A 24,277-nucleotide genomic window follows, 5' to 3' on the forward strand; every position below is an offset into this window, starting at 1 on the left:
ACACTGCAACAATGACACAAAGTAGCTGGAAAGCACATTCTCCTCAACCAGCCAGGGTGAAATATCAGACTTTGGTCCTGAACTGAAAACAAGAGATTTCTGTAGAACTCTAGAAGGGGAAAACAAACATCATGAAAAACATTTTCCATCAGTAATGTGATATTTTGAAAAAGCTTCTCCAAATGTCTTCTCACTATTGTTAACTGTACATCAGGGTGTTTCTTTTTGGGTTTTTTGGCTTTTTTTTTTTTTTTTTTTTACTTTAAGTAATTTGTTCATACAAGTGCCTGGGAATGCCTTGGTAAAAATGAATATGCTGACAGAGATCTAAATGCAAGTAATTTGTATATTAAAGACATTTTACTTTCTTTAGTGTTCGTAATTAATTTGTCTTTGCAAAGGACACAGCTGAAATTGGTGACATTGATTTTCAAGATGGGAGCCAACAGGAAAAATCTGGAAACCTAGTTCCCAAACTAAATCATTAGTAAGCATCTCACATCTCTGTCTATTCTGTGCTAGCACATCAGTGGAACATACAATCTGTATGTTCGTATCCATGGCTTGTTTTGCCATTAGAAGGGTCTTTCCTGATTTCATGTAATTTATCTGAGGTGCAAACACCAAGGCTGTGAAAAATTAATGCAATATGATACCTAAAATTAGGTTGGAAGCAATTACAAAAAGGGTGGACTTTATAGATCTTACTGACATTGCCTACAAGTAAAATACCTACAAAAGCAACTTTACATTCATGGTTTGTATCTTTCTGATAAAGTTGCAAAAAGTATAAAAAGCTTTTGTACTTGAGCATAGGCATTTTGAAAAAGGACTATAATAATAAGTTTACAATTTTTAGTGTTTGAATTATAATGCCTGCAAAGATGATGTTTCCGCTTCAGCTCTTTAAAATACTGCTTGAAATGGGAATGCATTTAGGCACTTAAGGTTTGATTTATAAAACTTTTATTTACTTTTATGCAGGTTATTTGCATAAGTTACTTGGTAAAAGTAGAACAGTTTTAGTTTACATAAATCAGATTATTCTTTACTTTTTTCATGGAAACTCTTGTGGATGCTATGTCATCATTCTTATTTCAAGAATGTGCATTAAGACAATAAAGGGTTGAAGGTGTGAAAGAACTGTGGTAATCTCAAACTCCATAAGCAGATTGCACTGCAATATACTTTATTTAAAGAAAAATAGTGGAAACATTTTACAATAACATGCAGAAATTAGAGTTGCCTGGAGAAAAGTAAGACAGAAAAAAAAAAAAACACTTTGAAACAGTGTGTTTGGTCTGATTTGGCACTTCCAGGATATTCACTCTGAACTTTGCTAGATGATTTCTCCATTTTCTGAAGATACATGGTTAAATAAAATAGAGTTAAGTACCACACAGGACACAGGACATCTTAGCTGTCATCTCATTTCTCAGTGATTGTTACCCATGAGAGCTGTGAGTAAATGATTAGCGTATAGACAGAAAACTGATTACCACTTCTGTAAGTGTTCCCAAATTCTATCACATTCTAGATTTGGGTCAGAGGGGAGAATATTATTTTCCATTACTGTATTTTCTGTAAGAAAAGGCCAAACATAACAAACTGAGAACAAATTGTTTGAGATAACATATAAACATGGAAAATGAGACAATTGATCCGATGACAGTTGGAATGTAAAAAAAATTTAGCCTTGATTTTACACTAGAAATTTCTTCTCGCATCTTTTGAGTCCCAGCATCTCCAGGCAGGAACTGTCAAAATTAAGTCACATCCATCACAGGAGAATAGAATCAAATGAATAGAATAGAATAGAATAGAATAGAATAGAATAGAATAGAATGGTCCATATACAAAGGTGGGCTTATACAAAAAATATAATGGACATTTTACCATGATCCATTATGGTAGGACAAGAGAAAACAAAGAGGGTAGATTTAGGTCAGCTCTTAGGAAGAAATTCTTTACTGTGAGGGTTGTAAGGCATTGGAACATGTTGTCCACAGTAAGTGGAGCCTGTCTGGGTTGCCCTGGTTTACAATCTTGCAGTGTTGCAAAGTCCAGGTTGATCTTACTGGAAATGGTACCTGTGTTTTCTTGATAGTCCATCAATTAGTGCAACTGCTGAGATTTGTTTCCTCTTTTCCTCTAATTTTCTCCACATTTCAGGTGTGTCTCCTTAGATTTTTTTTTTTTTTGTTTCCCTCTTTCCCTTTAGCTTCCTTCCTAGTTGACAAGGTCTGCTGACAGATAACCTTGCTGGAATAAATTCTCTTACGATCTCATTTGCCTTCATCAATTGGTGTGGTCAATCAAGTTTTGTTCTTATGACTGCTCTGTATGTTTTGTTTATGACTTACTCCTCTTCTCAGTTTTTTTTGCACTGAGAAAGGACCTTAACCAGATATTGTTAAAGAAGAAGTCCCTCTTATTCCACATCCTATTACAAAGATGACTAGAGAGGAAAAATTGCAGCATTTCTTCATCAAGTTATGATTCTTTCACACCTCTTCTATCCCTCTTTCTGCTCATATGCAGAAGCACCCAAAAATATTAAAGGAAGCTTAAGGCAAAAAATGTTTCAAATAACCCCAATAACAACAAAAGCACTGTGCTTTTATACTTTCTCAGCTGTTTATTCTTTCAAGCAATGTCAGTTCAAACTGTGTTTTCCCCTAAGTATTAAATAAATGTAGAAGTATTTGAAGAATTAAAGTAACACTAGGCAGTCTCTTAATGTACTTTGCAGTAATTTTCTTTTCATCCTGAACTGCTATGTGTTGTTGTCATAGCTATCATAAGAAAGAAATCTCTGCTACTCATAAGGACTGTGAACCCACATTCCATTTGCATGAATTTGCATGACATAATGTTTCCTGGATTTATACCAGAGGATTTTTTTTCCTGATCTTGAGCTCCATATCTCACAAATTCTTTCCTAAAAGAAAGCAAGTACATAGTAACCCACTTCTTTGCAGTAACCATAGCACACATCTTTTAATTTTTTTATTCTCTTCCCTGCAGCATCTCAATATCTGAATTCAGATTTTTCAATCTACCGTAGCAGATATTGTATAATGGCATAATATCACTTTTTGATCTCTGTTATAATTTATCAGCTCACCTAAAATTGGCAGTTTGCAGCTTTTCTACATCTCACTGTAAGCACATAGGTCTGGATTTTAAAGTGTGAGCTAACTTTAGTTTGAACTAATAATAACTAATTAACCCCATTGAAAATGTTGCTAATCAACTAGTGAAAGGTCACAGAAGCAATGTGTAAGCTTATATGTGTATTCAAAATGCAATATATACTTTATATTTATCTAGCTGATAAATATGAATATAGAAATGTGTATATATATATATATATATATATATATATATATATACACACACATGTGCATGTACATATACATATAAATTTTAAATTCCTTAGTCAGTCATAATTCCCAGACATCTATACTTCATCTATACTTCATGTCACTCTAAACAGGACTGATTTTTTCGACATTTTTAATGCTGTTGACTCTCTCTCTCTCTCTCTATGTTCATTGGGACATATTTGCACAAGGTTTATTTAATAAGGTAGCAGCTGAGCCAGATAATAGTGGGGGATTCCAAGGCTAAGAAGTACATCGAGATCTTCGGATAAAGTAACATGTAATGTGAAGGAGATGTGAACCACAGAATTTGCAAAGTACTGTAATGATCATTGCCTGCTATTAGCCTCCAAAATTCCCTCTGTCAAATTAAATCATAAATCATTTTTCTTTTTCTAGAGATGCTTGAGATAGCATCTTGAGATTACTCTGAACTTTCAAGAGAATGGCTCCTCCTGCTCTAATTTGACCATGAATCTCTTGGCAATCAGAAGACGAATCATTGATTCTTTCAGAATATAGACTGAAGAAATGTAAAATTTTTTATTTAGTAGACGGTCTCCTGACAGGTTCAGTTAGGTAGGTTAAAAATCTCTAATTCTTATGAAGATTTGCATGAAAATAATATAAAAATTGTTCCAATAATTAATGATTTTAAGGTCTCTTTTCTAATCCTGTGAGAGGAATATCAAGAAAAATCCACCTATTCTTCCTATGCAGCAATCTACTTACTATGTACCTGTCATCACAACTGCTATAAGTCTGATGGAAAACTACAGAAATTGATAAGGAACTGGATTGACATACGGCTTTTGCCATCCTGCATGAAGTCCAAAGGACACAGATCTTCCTATGAAGTTCAATCGCTCACAAAAACGAATTTTGGATTTAAAAAAACCCCAAAAGTTCATGAGAAAAAAATCATTGTAAGTTTTCAAGAGAAGTTTATTTTCTCTTTTGTATCTATCTGTATTATTTCCCATCTGAGACTTAAAAGGGTCAGGATCTTTGAGCTCTTTTGTCTGAAAGAATTTAAGAGGTTTTGTATTATTGGCACGTATAAGCTTTAGGATGTGGTACAATATTTCCTAGGGTGCTGTTCTTTGTTGCTCTTTCATGAGTCACATTATCATATGGATCAGCCCTTGGTAGCAGTCTGTGTCTCCATGGCACTTCTATTCTAAAGCAATGATTATTTTGAATTATTCCAGCATCCATTTTATTGGAACTCTTAATCAAAAATCAAGGTTATTCTTCCATACTGACAGTATGAAGATTCCTGATCTTCCTTTCCATCCTGGAGAGTATACCCGGGGGTGTACAACTTAAAAAGCGTCTTGATGGATGGGGGAAGATTTGTTGGAGTAGAAAAACAGACTTTGTTTTCAAAAATGAAAATTTTTTTAGCTCTGCATTGGAAAGATACTGGCACACTGATATACAAGCAATAAGACTTCAATTTAGCAGGAGAAGGAGCAAAAAAATCAAGCATTTGAAACTTAAAAGTACTGGTTTTTATTAAGCATAAACAGCAATCTTACAGAGAGGAAAAACAACCATTGGAGGAACTTGTATAGAGAATGAGTGCAAATTTTTCTTCTTTTTATTTAAATTTTTTTAAGAGGTATCTATTTCAAAACATTCATTTTGAGAATTTCTGTGGTTCATGTTACACTGGAGTTATAGGAGATGATTGGGATGGTAAGTCCTTATTTATCACTTCTTAATATACCTGAAGATGTTTAAAAATGTCTTCTATAATTTTGACTTTTGCATTGTCTGTTAGGAACAATATGGCAGCAATTCTTTGCTGAATGCTGGCTAAAAACAGGAAAGGTAAAACTTTCACAAATGATCCTTCATTAGGAGCACTTATGACAGCTTGATTTATTGATATACCTTAGGGTATGTAGTCTGATTAGTTGCTTGACTTTGACATACCATCTTTTTACTCGCAGGATCTCTGAAATTTGCCTTTTCACATTTTCTCTTCTCCAGTCAACTGCATACAAGGTACCTGATTTATTCTCTGTGACAATCCTAGTACTAACCTTGCCATGTCTAACCATTTAAAAGAGATTTTGACACTTAGATATAAAGTAAGTGGCCACTAATGTTACCAAAAATATTAGTAATTCATTTTTATCTTCCCTATATTTTAGTCCTAAATTCTCCAGCACCAAGAGGCAGTTTGCTATCTTTACTCCTCTGGCACAGAGTTTCCTAGGAGAGATTCTAAACCTGATCAGACAGGGAAACTTGTTCAAGGCTGGTCCTGCTTTTTGCAGACAATTTAAAATGATCTCCAGGGGTCCCTTCCAACCTGAATTATTATATAACAGTTTTATGGAGGAGAAAGGAAAAGATTCTTAGCAAAAGTCAGACTCCAGTTCCAAGTCTAAATTAAAGTTAACTTGCTGTACTCGCTAACCTGCGACTCAAATTTGGCCATCCACACCTACTGTCCTCCAAACAGAAAAACAACAATGCGCAATATCTTGTTGCATTAGATACGAGCATGAAACAACATAACATAGAATTGGCTCGAACTGCTGATAGTTGTATACAGACATACAGTGGTATGGAAGGTGGTGACACAGGCAAGGGAAGCTGGAGCCATGAGGCCATGTCTCTGCACAAAGCTCTTCTGCATTTCCAGTTTTAAGGATGGACAAAACCCAGCACTGCTGCATTCTGCAGTTGCATACTGTGAAGAGCAGCAGCTCCTAAACTGTTTTCTTCTGCAGTGCTAATGCTGATAATTTTCCATACTCACAAATGTTAAGCACTGGTCTCAATGCTCTTTCAGTGGAAAGAGTTGAATGCCCAGAAATTATTTAAACAAAAATGTAATAAAATAAGTGTGTGACTCACAGCTCTATTTTTGAGGAAATATTATCTATAAAATTCTTGCTGATATAAATGAGAGAAAAATTTAGGCCTACAAAGATAGTGTCTTCCTGCCTCTAACAGGGACCAAACAGTGATTAGATTACATAATTTGTCTGATAAAAATGAAACTTGTTGCCAGGGTGAGTTGAATGTCATAACTGTCCCCTGAGATCCTTGGGTTTGTCAACATCACAGGGTGCCCATTTACCCAAGTTGGAGAGGTTCATGCTTTTAATATTAAGAGATTCTGACTGACTGCGTCACAGTACCTAAATTGAAGTATTTTTTTTGTTTTTTTTTTTAACATTGAGGCGAGAAATTACTTCTTTTTCATTATTTCAGTAATAATTTCAAAATATTTTAAAAGCTCTTTAAATATAATTATTTATGTTTATGGTGGTAATATGGCAATGTTTAAGAGGTGAAAATTAAGGACTTGGACACTTAGCAGATAACAGTGTCTGCTGATAAGATCTATTTATTCCAGGAAAGAACAAATTCATATTTTGTCCAGTTTCAGGTCCACCAGTAAAGGCATTAGGAAGCTCAGGAGAATTCAAGAGAATTCACCGAGTGAGGAGGGCTGGAGCACTTGCCACCTGACAAGAACGTGGGGCAGCTGGGTTTGTTCATCCTGGAGCAGAGATAGGACCTAGCAGTATCTCCCTAGTGCCTATCAGGAGGTTCACAAGACTTTTCAAAGTGGTGATTACCAAGAAGAAAAGAGAAAACAGGCAAAAACTGGTGTGAAAATCATGAGAAGAAACATTTTTTCTATGAGGACAGCTAGGCAGTAGCACAGGCTCCCCAGAGAGGTTGTACAGTATCTGTCCTTGGAGAATTTCAAGACTCAACTAGATGAAGTTTCCAAGCAACCTGGTCTAACATTTGGGATGACCTTACTTAAACAGGGAATATGATCAGGGGCCTACTGAACCCACTCCACTCTCAATTATTCTTTCATCCTTTGATTTTTTTCTGACTTGCATATTCTGCTTGTCCCTCCTTCTGCTAAATAAATGTGATTGTGGCATTGCAAGAAGTATCACATCTGTATTGTTAAACTTAAGTGAAATATACTTCAGGATAGGGCTGTGAAGTGCAATATTTTCAGTTTATTCAGAAGGCAAACAAAGACATGAATTTTCATTTTCTGCAAGATAAGCAGAAAGCACTTTGACACCAATTTGGATTACACAGAGAAGCTGGAATAAAGAAACCAGCACTTCTGTGTATTGAATTAGATCTAGAAAATACATTTAGGGGTGGCTTGAGTCCTTCACTGTAGGAATAACATAAAATAGAACGTTAATCACCTAGCTTCAGATTTTTGAACTGATTGTTGGGAGGGAAGTTACTGTTAGTTTAGGAGTTTCAGCAACTGATGTTTGTTTAGGGGAGAAAGTTGAAATAAAGAGTGAGCACAGTAAGAGATTTTTCCCCCCAGTCTTGTGAGCTTGTTGACATGACAGAATATCTAAATGACAAACTGTCTCTTCAGGTTTTAAAATTTTGGCTGAATGTGTAGTTAGGGCGTAGAAGATATAAAGTATCCCCAAGAAATATCAGATTTAGTTTTAAAATACTGAGTTTACATGTGCCCTGAAAAGAAATGAAAGACAGATTTTTAAACTTAGAGAAAAGAGACATGTACACAGTGGGACTTGTGTCATCTGGTCCTGTGGCACTGTGGCGTTTGAAGGTCAAATTGCAATGAAAGCTCTGGCTCCATTGGTTACAATTCCTTACAGGGGGACAAAAGATGAAAGCAGTTCTGTTTCTCCATCTGTGATCTGCTGCAAACATATTTCTTACTAGTGGAGATGTTGAAGGACATCCAGTCCCAAGCAAAAAGCATCCACATTCTCCCTGATTTTCCCCTTCTACCTTGATGAAGACAAACCTTTATGCAGACAAGCCTTCTACCCAGACGTCTGTCACAAGGGAAAGCATGTTCTTCCCTGCTTAGGACCTGACCATCATTGCTACATATCATCTGAATCATAAAATATAGATCTATGTCCTGCACCTGCCATCCTTCCCTTATGAAACAACAGATTCATGTTCCAAGACTTATGGTATTAAAGAACACACAAGAGACCATAAAGAAGAGTATTTGTCTACTGCACATGTTCTTTCAGAAATTAATTACATTAAAAATTGCAAAGGAATTACAAATTTCCCCCTTTAAATACTGTTTTTATGTTGTGACCAGTAAGAGTAGGCATACCTTTTGGAAACATTACATATTGTAATGTAAGTGTAGGCAAATTTCTTTGCCGTTAGATAGAGTAGGGAGAAAATGGTAATTATTTTAGTCCACTGTAGTGAAATGGCTTTTCAAATTTGTATTTGTATGCTAAACACAAGGTTATGATTCCACTTGCAGCAGATGTTCTGCTCTTCCTTCTTGAGAGAAATGTTCTACATTTTTTTTTCTGAGCTACACCTGAAATTTTTCTCCTAGATCAGAAGACATACTAAGCTTGACCTTCCATGTCCAGCTAAGCAATTTGAGTCCATATATAGGCTAGAATTCATCTGTAGAACACTTACTTTTGGAAGAGTCTTGTGAAAGCTTCTGGAATCAGATGCCATGTAAAAATTTTCAAGTTCCACAAGCAAATGAAAAAGAACCTAGTTTCAGAATCAGTCTGAATGACAGCCTCTGAAACGTTGTTTGGCTCTATGTTTTCTGAATGACAAGTCATCATTCCAGAGTAAATATGTGTACCTACCACCAGTGCACTGGAAGGGTACCAGAAATCTTTTCAGAGTGGTTGCAAAAACTGTATGCAGTTTTTTGTCATTGATATAATTGACTAGTGTAGACTCTCAGTGTGAAACAGTCTTGGAATATATTCTCAAATGCATGAATATGTATATCCTTGAATAAATCACATTTTGCCTTCTCTTATTTACACAAGAACATAAAAAACAAGGACACGGTGAGGTCTGTGGACCTGCCCTGGGACTTTTTAACCTGAGATACATTAAGGGGAATGCTTAGGATGATGCTAGCTAAGCAATAGACACTTACTTGTCTTTACTAAAATCTATTCAAATGTTTAAATTTTTTTTTAATTACATTTCATGAAAGATTACTTAAGTTAATGATTCTGGAAATTACATTTTACATTATGTAAGAAAAGGGCTGGACAGGAGTTATTTTATCAAAGAGCTATTGAGCAGTCTGCTGGAGGTAAACAGAATTTTTATTGCCCTCATCACCAAAGTATTTGACATGCCTTCTCTACAGGCATTGTGCCATGAGCATCTGTGCCAGATCTACTGAAAGACAGCATCTATAAGATCTAACAAGACTGACCAGTCATTGTGTTTGTCTACAAAATGCTTCAGGAAATCACAAGTCTCATAGAGAAATTCACTGCAGTATTACAAGAAGACAAAATGACACTTCAGAAAAACTGTAAAGAAAATAAAAGTGGAATTCCATTTACTTTTCCAGTGACCCCCGTGACCAGGAACAAACATTGCATTAACTAGAAAAAAAGAACCCAAATAAAGTGGGGGATAAACAAAAGTAATATCAAACTTATGAAAAAATTGTCATAAAAGGGTGTAGTTTGTTGAAGGACTTAATACTATTTATATTGTGGTAAAATTAATATTTTTCAAGGTAAACTCATTTTTGAAGGAACTGATTTCTGTTCTTTTGTGAGATGTCACTGTATTATTTTAATTTCCATTATCATATTATTTTACCTTGTGTGTGTTTCTTTTGCCTTTGGCGTCTTGAGTCTGCTATTTGGGCAGGGCTATGTGTGTGTGTATTTTTTTTTACAATAGCTATTTCCAAACTTCAGAACATTGGTTTGTGCTGTCTCTCAGAATTTGTTATGGCCCACATTGCATCTCCAGCTTTAGTTCAAATCTTTATAAAAGCACTAGCCTTTTATTGACCAACAACAAATTTTTTCAACACCTTTTGTGACCCACTGCGGATTCCAGAACCGCAGTGTTCACAATCAGTGAATCAGAATCAGTGTTCACAATCAGTGAATCAGAATCAGTGTTTACAGCTTTGCTTGAACAATGCGTTCAGTATTTGTTCAACAGTTTGAGTATTCCTTATCAAAATGACTATATCATAGTCCCGTTCACCCATTATTTTGAAGGGATAGAAGTGCAGACTGGGGAATTGAAACTATTTTTTTCCAACAGAGCAGCATTGAGAGTATATTCATTGGAGAAGAGATTTAAAACCGCCTAATAAGATATTGGGAACTTAAACAATAATGCAGTGCAACCTCAGGTAGTAAACAATAAGACAATTGAGTGAAGTGATGAAACACAAATTATATCTTTTCACATACAACGGATTTAGCATTATTTATTAATGATAGTCATGTATACCAAGCTGCTATTTGTGTAGTTTGATTATAGATACTAAAATATGTAAGTGCATTTTAATTTTCCAGGATATGCAAAAGAAAAAAAAACACCTACTGTTTGGCTGGTAATTTAATAGAATATGACTATGGGAAATACTCTGAGAATTTAAGACTAGCTTGTTTCTTCCTTCAGCTGCACTTACATTAGAAATCATTGTTGGAATTGAAAAATATCTATCTTTTCACTTCTAATTAGAAAACTTTTTTAGCCTTTGTACATACATCCCATCATATGCATCTAATAAGTTCCTATTCAATTCCAACTTATGAGAACAAAGCACTCAAATAACTTGGAAATGTTTTAATAATGCTGTCATTTAAAAGGAAGTATTTAACAGGTAGAAATACTCAATCTGCATTTTTGAGGCTGAGGAGCAGGTTTATACAATAAGCTAACATTTTTTATGCTGTCTACTTAAAATCAATACCTATCCAAAGGCATCACTTCTCTGACATTACAAGTGTTTCTAAGAGAGAGAGATAGTTTCCTACACTTTTTATAAAGTCAATGCCATAAACCAGATATATAAAAATATATCTTCCTTATTTTGAAAGCCTTTTGTTTCCACTGGTAATAAAAGCAATAAGTAGAAAATGCTGGCTGATTTTGTGCATGCTGGATGAAATCTCTGAGTCATCTTAAGATGCACATTTATTGCAGCATTAAGGTGCTGCTAATTTTGTTATCCTCTTTTCTCCAGTAAGTGTCTTCCCAAGGTGCAGTAGATTAGGTTTTCTGAGTATCAATCAGGCTCAGCAAACTGAGCTGGAAGTTTTCCTCTCTATGTAAATTAATCACCAAACAGGTAGCCAGAAGATGGAGTTCTTCACATTGTAAAGTTCTTCTAAAAGTCAATGTAAAATCCTCTAATACATGTAACGTTTAGATACTGCAGAACAATGTGAAACGCATTAGGTATATATACAAGTTGCTTTAAATTTAGAGCTATCATATTTTTCCCTCAGGAGCAGCATCTTAGCATGCAATTAGTGCCACAATAAAAAGAACTATGAGGTTAAGGGCTGAACTTACCTTTATTTAGATGTTATTTCAAAACTACTGTGCTCATATCTTCATCTCCTACGTAACTTTAAAAAAATTGGTTATGCCATTTCTTTAATGATAAGAGTAAGAAACTGCTTACTCATAAAGGTCCAACACAATTTAAAAAAATATATTTGCTTTTTGTTACTTTCCAGATATAAATGAGAGGATTATTCTGATATATATGAGAGGATTTCACCATCTTCTACTTAGTTCTTCTACTTTTACCATCTTCTACTTAGTTTTATCATGGCACTGTAGGCAAAAAAATTATATTGAGAAAACAATCTGAATATCAAGGAAATAGTAAATTGCCTCTAAATACACTTTATTCATTCTCCTTTAATGTCAGACTGTCAACACCATAGGCAGCTGCAACTGATCTAATTGTTTTGATTTCCTACTTAATCTGTTGCACTACTGGGATGCAATTCATTCATGTCAAGTTGACATCTAAAATAGGTCAAATGAATCAGGCCTTTGAAGTGTCCATTTCTTTGAATTGCATTGAAAGGAAAATTAGGATAACTGGCTCAGATATAGCTATAAGGGAACTGTGCTTTTGTGGTAAAATGTTAGAAGGAAATAACTCATTCAAAGAAAGAAAAACTAAGCTCAAATATTAGGGATAACAGTTTAATATTTTGTTTCATTACATTAAAAATAATTTATGTAAAAATCAATCTTTAAAAAGTCTTTTTTAGCATTAACACCAAATTGTTACTTATAAGAATAATTACACATGAACCTCTTCAATTACTAGTCACCATTATTTAGTCACTATAGCATTCATTTTTGGTTTGTTTGCATTTTACTAAAAATTACTAGACCATAGATATTTATGATATGACTATCTGAAACAGTACGTCTAAATACTCTAACATGATATTTTTACTTGTAGTGAACTTAATTACAGTTAATTTTAATCAGAAAGCTATGCTTGGGTTGTTAATGGGAAACTTATGATAGCTAGTAGAAATTGACATGGATAAAATTAATGTATACTACCATTGAGGTTATTCTTGTCAATATTTTACAATTACACTGATAAAAATTCCATTCATATCCTCGCAGTGTGAAACATGTAGAGTGGGTTACAATGAATTAAACAAAATAGTTGTTATTAAATTACACTGATAGCATGGATGCAATTCCCCCCAGGTATTTAGGTACCATTTCCTTACATGTCACTCCTTCAAAAGAGATTTCATCAATCATTATTAAAGTAATAACACTGCAATAATCTGGTACCATTTTCCTGTGATGTCCCACATATCACTGAAAAGCCTTCATATTTCTATTGTTTTTATATTTTTAAGAGCATGTCATACTGTGCTATTATTTTTCATGTAAAAATTTTATCATGGAAATTTGTATTAGAAATTATATTCCACTCTATGGAAAAAAACATGCGCATATTTAAATCAATATACCAACTGAATCTGAGGGAACCATTTCTAGGATGGAATTCCAAGAATCACATGAAGCTTATTTGTAGGATCAGTTAAACTCACTAGGAGATTGATTCAGGAACTAAGATATTTTCTTTTAAGAAAAAGAAATTATGGAAAAGTCTTTTTCTTTTTCTCACCTTTAACTCCATCAGGTATTTTTTTATGTTTAGGCATTTATCACTGTAAGATTTTTTCTGTAATGGAAATTAATCTCATAACTTTCCTCCAAAGCCTTTCAGATTTATCAACCTCTTTTACAAGTATGGCATCATAAAAACACATCATACTTATCTGACAGAGAGGTTTTCAAAGGACCTGATTTTCAGACAGCAAAATCCCAGCACTTTTTGCTGAAAACAACTACCATTCTCACTGGAGATGAGGAAAACAAATTACTTTTATAACATATGATAACTTATCCAGAAGCTGACAGGTATGAGTAAGATTTTACCCCTGAAATATTTCAGACGCACCTAAGCAAAATTTCACCTATTATTTTTTGTTAGCTGTATTAGGTTCTTTGTAAATTAATGCCACATTCAGAAACAATCCTTTCAGCACGTCTGAGGTTACAGATCTATTTGTTCTAAGCTAGTTAATGATCATCTGCCAACACTGCTGCAAAAACTGTTGATCTGTAACTACTTAATCCCTGGATTTTGTTTCCCGGATTTTCCTTTTGATATTCATTACTGTCCAATTCATTCTTTGCAGAAATTCATAATATTAAGATCTGGAGATTCCCCTTCACATTCTTCATTTCACAGTCTCTAATTATTTGGTCATATTCAGTATAAAATCCAGACAGTATTTTTTCAACACATTGCCTCTTTTATTTTCCTGAATTGAATTTTTGCTTTCTTTAAAGACAGAACCTTGGATTCTTTTCCTAATGGTGTATTTACTCTGTTCTACCAAAAGCACATCATATATTTAAAATGACTAGACTCTTTCAACAATTTCTCCCATATCCTCTTCAATGACTGACTCTCTCTGAATACCTGTTATAACTCCTTTACGGCACCTTCCTACTAGGCAGTACTACAGGTCTGATATCTTCTCCAGCCTGATTTTTTTTTTTTTAATGTCTCAGTGGTTGATTTTACCCACACTACTCAATGGCTGTACTGCACCAGTACTTACGTGTGGCAAAGCTTTATCTAAATATAGGACTGTGAATGTGGTCAATGATAGCTTTAAGTCTTACAAATGCTGTGTAAATAATTTTTATTAGTTAGGAGGAGGTATGGTTCCTTGGTAGGATGCCCAGACCTGTCCTGTTTGCAAGGTCAGTTGTCTTCTCCAAAAATATCTGTCCAGGATTTTTTTTGTATTGTTTTGTTTTGTTTTTTTTTTTTTAAAGTATTGTATGTTACTATAGTTACAAATAGCTGCAGGATTAGACACCATGATCTAGTATTTGACTCTCTCAAACATTGTATTGTCAGCAGTCCATATGAGAAGAGAAGCTGTCCTGCTGTTTTTCCCCAGTGCATTAGAAATACTACCAAATTCCCATAACTTCAAAGTCAACAGCCTAACAGCTTTGCTTGCATTTAGTTTCAGTACCAAAAGTCATTAAAAAAAAAAAGTTACAGCTGGGACATACTCGGTAGCAATTTGCTTTGCTCTAAGAAGGTCAGTTAAAAAGAAAAGCAATTATTAGATTGAATAAAGAAATCAATCAGTATTGTGGAACACCTAACCAACATAGTTCAGGAAACATATTTTAGTTTTATTTCTATTGATCTGTGGGTGATAATATATAATTGAGGCAGATGGAAAATGAGCTAAAAGATCAGATGAACTGCTGAGGGATTGCTGTCTGATATACATTCCTAAAACAAAGACTGTGATAACATATTTGTGCAACCTTGTCTCTACATGGCAGCCTGTATAATGCTACTGGGAGAGGAGAGGAGAGGAGAGGAGAGGAGAGGAGAGGAGAGGAGAGGAGAGGAGAGGAGAGGAGAGGAGAGGAGAGGAGAGGAGAGGAGAGGAGAGGAGAGGAGAGGAGAGGAGAGGAGAGGAGAGGAGAGGAGAGGAGAGGAGAGGAGAGGAGAGATGCTTCATCTTATGCAAGTTCTCTTACACTAATATGTGCAGAATTAGATAATAAGTGAATAGGGAAATAACATTAGAATGCTTTGAGAGAGATGGGAGAAGTTAATGCCTTTTAGAAAGCATTTGAAACTGCTTTAGCCAAGACTTTATGAAATTACAAAACCTTCTAAGAATGTTTATCTTTTCTGATCATAAAAATAAATAAATATTGTGCTATTCATTTTCAACACATTAGATCATTAAAGGAATGTTCAGGCCACTTTCATAGGACTATTAAGTAATTAATGTGGTATAGATTACAGATTTTTAAAAATCAAAGTATGTAGATGGTAATTTATAGTTGCTCCTGTGATTAGTGACAATTTATTTATCTTTGATGATTCTTACTTGTAAAATTACATGCTCACATCCTAAACTGTGATTTTCAGTGGCTGATACCACCCTGATATTAAGCAGAATAACATGCTCCAATACAAACTGTTTTATCAAAAACATTACCTGGCATCATATGTAACAACAAGCTGCTACCTAGGAAGCTCTCTATGTTTGCAAGGCCTTCATTCCCAGTTGAGCTATTCAGCTCAGATCAAGGTCCTCCAGATTTACTCCTTGGATGTGTCCAAGCACTTAGTTATCTTGTCACAATTGACTTCTAGGTCATGCTGGGCACTACAACTCTTATAGAAGATCAAATAAATAATTTCTGGGAGATTATGACCTTCCTCTTTTCTTTATGACAAAGCAGAAGTGAAGTATGGAGGCATTTATACACATTAGTCTGCTGAAAAGTCAGTGCAGCAAAATGACCTGTCTAGAGTGGAGTCAGAATTTGATATGTCATGTCTCATGGAAACGGTGTCTACAAGCCTCCAGCTATTACTGAAACCAGAACAATCATGCCACTCCCCAAATCTTAGATCTGAACAGTGGTTCTCTGATATTTGTCTCAGTTCATGCATATAATGACATTCTGAAACAAATTATGAAACAAATTATGAAGAATTTGGGGGAGAAAAAAAAAGACTAGCGACTGAAACACTATCAAACATCTTACATATTATCTTCATAACAGGGACCATGGGATGTCAGGCTTTTCTTTCATTTCCTGCATATTCTTTGTCTGTATCATGCCAGCAAGATAGTCTCAAACACAGATACTGTGGAAGTTGTAAAGTTTTTAATTTAGGTGAGCTGAGTGCCATCACTTCTGAAATTGGGAAAGCTTATTTCCTTTGCAACCATTTTATTATTTAAGGAGTAGAATCTATGAACTAAAAGTAATAAATACATATAAGAAATGGTTTAGTGTCATTTAGATTATTAATTAGCTCAATGAAATACAGAACAAGTTATCTTCAATGACTTGTTCACCCAGAGGGAAGGAAAAGCTTTTTTCTGTGTACTACTGTTGCAGCTTCCTGAGAACCACAACGCCTACACAGGAATTTTCCAATAAACTGTATGGAGATTAGTCATTGTCCATTTCATATCACACCACATGATAAGAAACTGTACTATGATGGTCATTCTGTGTTTAATCTTCCAAAATCCCAACTGGCTGTGGTCTACTAATTAAAAGAAGAAGTCACATCCAGTTGAAGAAACTTACAACAAAATGAAAGATTGTTTGCAATATATCCTTGAATGTTTGCAATTAATTTAATGGAAAAAAAGTTCCTAAAAGAGAGATCAACAAAAAGGGAAGGATGACTCACAACAAGAAAGGAAAAGAAAATAAGAAAGTAGAATCATTACTATACCTCTTAGTGTCAGGAACTTCTATGGAAAGGTTGGAAATACCAATGTGTGTTTCTCAAGATGCAGATAACATTATGTAAAACAATGTGTTTAAAAAAATATATTGCACATATTACTCAAGTGAAAAAATCTGTTTGCTGAGAAGCTCTGAAAGCAGAACTATTTATTGACCCACTTTACTTTTGTGGTTAAATGCTGGAATCTGCATTTGAAAATTTGTCATTTGTTGCTTAAGACTGGTTGCTTATTTGTTTGGTCTTAGTTGTTGCTTTTAAATGACAGAATGAAAGGATGAAAAATGTTCAACTATAATATTTCCACATGATTTTGTGTTTTGCCTGGAAATTTCATTATGCAGACGTGAAAGACAGCTGAGAAGGGTGCTGAAATAATTCATGTGAGACGAGATGAAACCTGACAGACACAGAATGATTATAACTAATTAATCGTAACCATCAACAACTGTAACCACGAACATCCTAATTATTGTGAACTTAACATGCCAAGTTGAATCATTTGATAGCTCTGTAGTTTTCAACCTAATCTTGTTATTTCATTCTGTATGTAAATATTTCTTCTAATTCACTTTGGTCCAATACTTCAGCATTTATGAATGCAGAAATCCTACTGAAGTTCAGGGAGATTTTGGTACCTATGAACTCCATTTTTTCTCAAGACTCGGGGGAGAATTAAGCTTTATTGATGATACTGATGGTATTAATTGATGTTATTGAAACTAGGCATAAAAAAGGAAAAATTATTCAACCTTATTAATTTCCTCAACCTTCCTGGGATATCTCTCCATGCAAGATTAGATTATAGAAAAAATGAGTAGTTAGACAAGACAAAACAGTGGAAGAAGCATATCAATTCATAATTTATACAAAATCTGTGTAGGATCACAAGTAGTGAATATTTTAATTGAAATGTAGTAGTCTATTTAAAAGGTATGGCATGGTAAATAGAGAACTAGTCTATTTTTGTCTCATAAAAAGTTTAAGTTTTTTAATTAATAATAATTAATAAATAGAAATAATCCAATTTGGGAAGGAAATTAAATAGAAAAATAACTACTATATTTAACCCACTATTCTATAAATCAATTTAGAGAATAGTTATACATATTAGCAACTGTTATACATATTAACAACTGAAATACAGTACAATATAATAAAAACAACAAAAATAATACTTTTAATGCTAACAATAGTAATAGAAATTGTAATTAAAAAAGAGAAAACAAAAAGAGAAGGTATGAAACCCCAGAGAGACAAGAGATACACAGTGCAGTTATCCACCACCCACTGACTGATGGCCAGCCCGTCCCCCACCCAGCAGTAATCGGTGCCTCCCGACCAGCTCCTCCCAGTTCATACACTGAGCAGGATGCTCTGTGGTACGGAATATCCCTCTGGCCAGTTTGGGTCAGCTGGCTTGGCCATGCTAGCTCCCAGCCTCTTGTGCCCTCCTCACTGGCAGACCATGAAGCACTCAAAACCCCTTGACTTCAGATAATCACTGCTCAGCAACAATGAGCATATCAATGTTTTGTCAACATTATTCACATAAATCCAAAACACAACACGGCACCAGCTACTAGGAAGAAAATTAACTCTAATTCAGACAAAACCAGGACACTAGGGTATTTAATTATCTCTCTAATATATTGTATTACGATAGAATGTATTTGCCACATTTATGGATTCATGACTTCACTGTAATAGGAAATGTAGAAAATATAAAAAAATGTTTCTACTTACAAGGTAAAACAGCTAGACATAGTCATGACATACAACTAAAGGAAGAACAATAAACAGTCATCCAGGTATTTTTAAATTGTTATCATTTATAAAAATTATATAAATAGAAACATCATTAAGGACAGAAAAATGTTCCTTTATTTGACTATTTATCTGCCTTTCATAGTGAAAATTTAGTTCAGGGGTATTGAATCAATATGTATACATTAAATTTCATTCTGATACATGTACATAACAAAGTGTTTTGTTTTTGCAAGAACACATCCGTGAAGCACCATTATTCAAAGATCCTTCTTTATTTTTTTTCTGAGAAAAAAATATCTTGTAATATCTGAGAAAGATTCTGAAGATGCTAGTTTAAATATAAGTACAGTATCTTGTGTGTCCTTTCTCTGTTTTTCACATTTTCAGAGAGGAATCTTTAAACATTCTCCAGAGCTCCTTGACACCTTTTGTCAGCATTCCCTGAAAAAATCTCTGTATCAATCCCCTTTCCTTAAAACACTTTAATGGCTCTGCAGATGTACACAGAGAGAGGGTTGTTGTCATGCAGGCTTGGACTGCATCATTGTTTCTCTATGCTCTCTCTATTTCTTTTTTTCACATAGTAACTTCTCTGAGAAAAAAAAAATAACCTTTTGCACATCATGTCAGTCTGGTGATCCATGAAGAATTAAAACCTTTCTGTTAATAAATAATAACAGCAGTAATTATAATAAGCATGATACATTCTAAAGTGTTTGAATCCTGCCCTTATTTTGTTATATGGTAATGTGATTTTTGAAAGTTCAAGTTGTATGCTTCTCCCGTTATCAATGGTGAGAAGATGTTTCTGTCATAGTACAAATCTTTTTTCCCAAACTTCCTTTCACACTTTTTCTAGTGAATAATTTCAGTACTGAAAGTTACACTCAGGTCAAATGAGTGATCTTACTAATACATCTGTATTTACTTAATCTGGTGTTCCTACAAAATAAGTGTATGTCAATATAAAATAATCTAATAATTTTCTTGGACTGTTGGATATTCTGAGTATTGTGTTTAATTTATCCAATGCAAAACTTTCATATTCAATCACACGTGATATCTTTTCAATACTCACCTTTCAGTCTTCTATAGCTTGTGTTTGTGGGTCATTAAACAGAACATTTATATTTTCCATTGTTTAGAGTGTACAGTCAAACCATGTTTTTGATTTAGGTTATAATGGGATTTTGAAAAACATGTTTTGATGGAATTCTTTTCCCTGTAAATCTTACCTTTTTTAAAGAGCTACAATTCCAGCTCAAGGTCTATTTCTTAGTCCTGTCTTTCAAATCCAAGGAGAGGAAGGCTACCTTCTCTTTGTGACAATGCAATAAATAAGTTTGTCCTTGGCCTGACAGAAGAATCTCTCCTTGTGTAGAGCTATTTTTACCTTATTGGAAAGAATATTGCCTGCTTTATACTTGTCTTTGGGTATCTTCAGGATATGTCTTTAAACATTTTAATGCATATCATATTATGTCCATTTTAAACTCCATAATAAATTTGCATATAAAACAGTTTAAACTTACAGAACCGAGCTGGCAGAGGACACTGTTCTGCTCCAATCTAATTTCTACTTTAAAGCTAAATTGACTGGTTTAAGTCACTGATAATGAAGTACAGAGACTTTTACAGCTTCCATGCTAGGTTACCAAGCAATAATTGCCTACAATAAAAACAAGATCTGTTTTTCATCTTTAATTTCATCCTAATTTCATAGCAGTTACCCCTCGACTGCTGACTGGGTCACAAAAACCTGTTGCCCCCATTAGCTGCAGCAAGCTGATGAACACAGTGTATTAGTGATCCCTCCTGCACATACCTAAAATGCAAACTGCAGTGAAGGTTACTTGGAAGGCCATTAAGTGATAAAAACTGCTCCAACTTTCTTAAAAGTCCTTCTGTCAATGGCAGAGCTTTTCCCTCTTTATTTAAATATTTATTTTGTGTTTAGACCTTCAAAGGTTTTTGGTTGCTTTGACTGCCTTGAGGTTTTTCTCATTTATTTCCCTTTACTCCTTTCACTTTCTATGGAAGTGTTTCCTTTTCTACTGAGTCTTGTTAAAACTAATCATCTTGTGGTGGTGTCATTGTTCCACAATACATATCAATACACAGGTATATGTGCTGAGAGAAACCCACGCTTTAGCTCATTTCCAACAAATGGGAATAGCCGCTGTGGAGAGAGCAGGACTACCTGGCAGCTCCTTTGGATCAGATATATAAATGGCTTTCCAAAGTTTATAACTTCTCTCAAAGATCAAATACTACACTGAGCTAATGTAAATACACTTGCAGTGTAAATTTGACATCCAGAAAGCACTGCACCAAACCCCTTAGATTTAATGTCTGGCATCATCAGTAGCTCTGGAATTTCTCTACTATTTCTCTTTTACAGTGGAGACCACTCCTGTCTCACAGGTTGCACACTAGTGACACTATAATTTTTTTTTAATTGAATAAATTCTCAGGAGTAAAGGAAATTTGGTTACTCCTGCCACATGCACTCCATCTAAATGTGCCTTGTGTGTTTTACATATTTATATTGTTAATAACAAGTTACAGTAGACATGGTGGCTGGCACTTAACTATATTTTTTCAAAGTGGTCAAAGCTGTTTCTTATGTTAAAAAGTATGGGAGTTATATAGCTGAATCCCAGGAACTGCTTTGAAAATGACATAGTATGTATTATCATCTTGCCATTATCCCTGAGATATGAGCAAATCAATCTTTCAGGGCAAAAGATGAACACCTATGGAGCACAAAAAGACATTTTTTCGATCAATCAACTACAGACATCATAATAAGATGAAGCACAGACTCATTCTGTGTGAGGCATTCTGACATGTCACACATGTTGCAGGTTTATATTGCAGCAAGAGTAGTGAACCAAAGGCTGGAGTCACTATGTGAGAGGTTACAGTTCTCACCTCTAAAGCTAGGTTCTGTCCACCCTTTCTTTTATTATCTACCTCTTTAGAATGTTAAAGTGAAATGAAAGATGTTTGTACAAATTTTTAGTAGCTGCCTTGTTTTTTTTTTCCAGTGAGGATAGATATGTAATGGCTGAGATTTATGAGAAAGTAATTAAATTTTCCATTAATTTGATTTTTCATTATTGCATTTATTACTTTAATGTAGGGGAACTGCAAGCATGATCCTTCACCTTTCCTTTCTTTTAAGCTTCTCTACATTTATTTGTTTTACTGCTACATCCCTTCTTTTGTACCTGCTAATCCTTTTTCTGCTGTATGCTAAAAAGAAATCCAGTTCAGAACCAACAGATAGTAAAAAAAAAGCTGAAATTTAAAGCTCTTTGATACTCTCCTCCTTTAGTTTGAAAATAATTGTTTTGAACAAATGGAAACCTGAGTCATACATAGTACTTTTATTTTAAAATAAGAAAGAATATCTTTGTTTTTCATTTGATGAAAAAAAGAAGTATTTTTTTCCATCCCAAAGCACATTCAAAGTAGGAAATGAAACAAAAGATATTCAAGTGCTGATGCAACATGGAATTTTTTGTAATGGAAATAGATTTATTTTTCAAGCCCTCCTATTATAGATCAAGGTATGAAAAAGGAACAGTCAGCTTTAAAAGAGGAAATAAAATGTAAGTCACGGTAGCCACAAAATTTAAAATCTTTGGTATGTAACTAAAATGCTCTGTTCTTTTGATAGATCTGGGGAATTTTAGCGGTCGGACAAGAAGTGCTGTATCTGTACGTGAAGGTCAAGGAGTTGTTCTGATGTGCTCCCCTCCACTTCATTCTCCAGGTACAGTAGGTTGCAGCCTGTATTCATGCTCCTGCTTGACAGTTTCCTCATTATTAGATGCCCAGGATGTTAGATTCAATATATATTTGATTGTGGAACTTCAAAGTTGAGATATCCATTATTCTTCTGACAGTTTTTGGAGTACCAAAGGACTAATTTAAGCTCATATATTGCAAATGCCAATGAATAGCAGCAGAGTTTCTGTTACAAGTGTCTAATTCCTGGCACAAAACTTGAATGTAACAATAGTCTACATGCCATCAACAGTGAATATGCTGCCTTGAGGTCAGAAAAGATTGCTTATAGTGTTTAGAAGCCTTCAGAAATTGCTCCAAATCCAAATGTCATGATACTTTTGTTGAATACCAATTTTATTTTCTTTTCAGTAGTAGAGACATGATTTGGTTACTTTCTATCACTGTATAACTTAGTTTTGTAAAACTGCATCATTGCTAGAAGTCAGAACTACCATAAATTCTATGAAATGCCGGTGGATTCCCACATGAAAACATAGGTATTCCAGAGAGGTTACTTTTTTGCTGTTCAAATTGACGCTCCTGCAAAATCTGTAGACAGCTGGGTACATCCTTATATTTGCATACCATACAACACCTGGAGACGCCATGCTAGACAGAATAGCTTGTTTTTCAACAGATGCAGTATAGCCTATCCTTTTCTTCTCTGAGAAATTAGGTGTGTATTGAGGGGATTTTTCTACTCCAAATTTTGGGCCTGAAGAAAAGTAACATTGCAGCTGGAAGGCCTGCAGAAAATAAAATCTTCTCTGAGTTTCTGTTAGAGAAATGTGTTCAGTATCTATTTATACTGCAAAGATTGTTATTACTGTATTACAGTTATCAATGCCATCTCTCTGTTTTTCTCTCTTCTGAGCAGATTCTCTTGTTGTGGTTGCCTCTACAATCTCTTTCTGAGTTTGACACTGCAGTCTATATGATGCAATTGAGTACATGATGTTAAGGCATGATAGTGATAAGTAAACTGAGATGGAAAAGATGTAGACAGAAAAAGTAAATTATGGTTTCAGCAGTGCAGCTGAATTTCATTTCCCCATACAAGCTGAGACTGAAAAGATAGGTGGACCTTAATCAAGAGTGAAATTGTCCTATGCCTTTTAACAGCTGCCATTCCACAAAATACACCTTTATATATCATCAAAATATTTAGAATTCTTTTCCTGAAATTACGCTTCTGAGTTTTATTTAGTCAGATTTTAACACTACAGTTATACAGACATTGCCTGTGATGGTGAAAACCAGTATCTTATATTTTCATCACTGGGAGAGCAAAACCCCTGCTGTGCAAACTACAGTGCTCAGAAACAGCATTCAGTTGTTTTAATTTATATTGTTTGAGTACCAGTAAGCTATGCCAGCAGGAAAATTATTTCCAGAAAAATATTTTTATCCTCTGTTGGCATAATTTTTTCACCATAGCTAAGCCAGAAAAGGTTCTACAAAGTGGTGGACTAATCAACAAAAACTGAAAAATTGCACTGATATGCAGATGTAAACACAAACTCCTATCAATAGGAAGGGGACTTGGCCTCCCTTCCTTTTGTTCATTTCATAATGCAAGTAATTCAGTTTTTCATCCAAAGGGTAGTCAAGCCCTGGAACAGGCTGCTCAGGGAAGTGGTGGAGTCACAATTCTGGAGGTATTTGAAAAGTGTGTAGATGT

General features: G+C 34.6%; 1 protein-coding gene across 7 annotated transcripts in view; it reads left to right on the plus strand.

Moving 5' to 3' along the window:
• Positions 1 to 24,277, plus strand: part of CNTN5 (contactin 5) — a 600,552-nt gene that overhangs the window by 399,283 nt on the left and 176,992 nt on the right. For all 7 annotated transcript variants that reach the window (XM_038141215.1, XM_038141204.1, XM_038141258.1 and 4 more), the window contains one exon: positions 22,484 to 22,579. In XM_038141215.1, the coding sequence (XP_037997143.1) occupies positions 22,484 to 22,579 (96 nt within the window). The remainder of the gene's footprint in view (positions 1 to 22,483; positions 22,580 to 24,277) is intronic.

This window comes from Motacilla alba, chromosome 1 (genome assembly GCF_015832195.1).
Source record: "Motacilla alba alba isolate MOTALB_02 chromosome 1, Motacilla_alba_V1.0_pri, whole genome shotgun sequence".
Taxonomy (NCBI): Eukaryota; Metazoa; Chordata; class Aves; order Passeriformes; family Motacillidae; genus Motacilla; species Motacilla alba.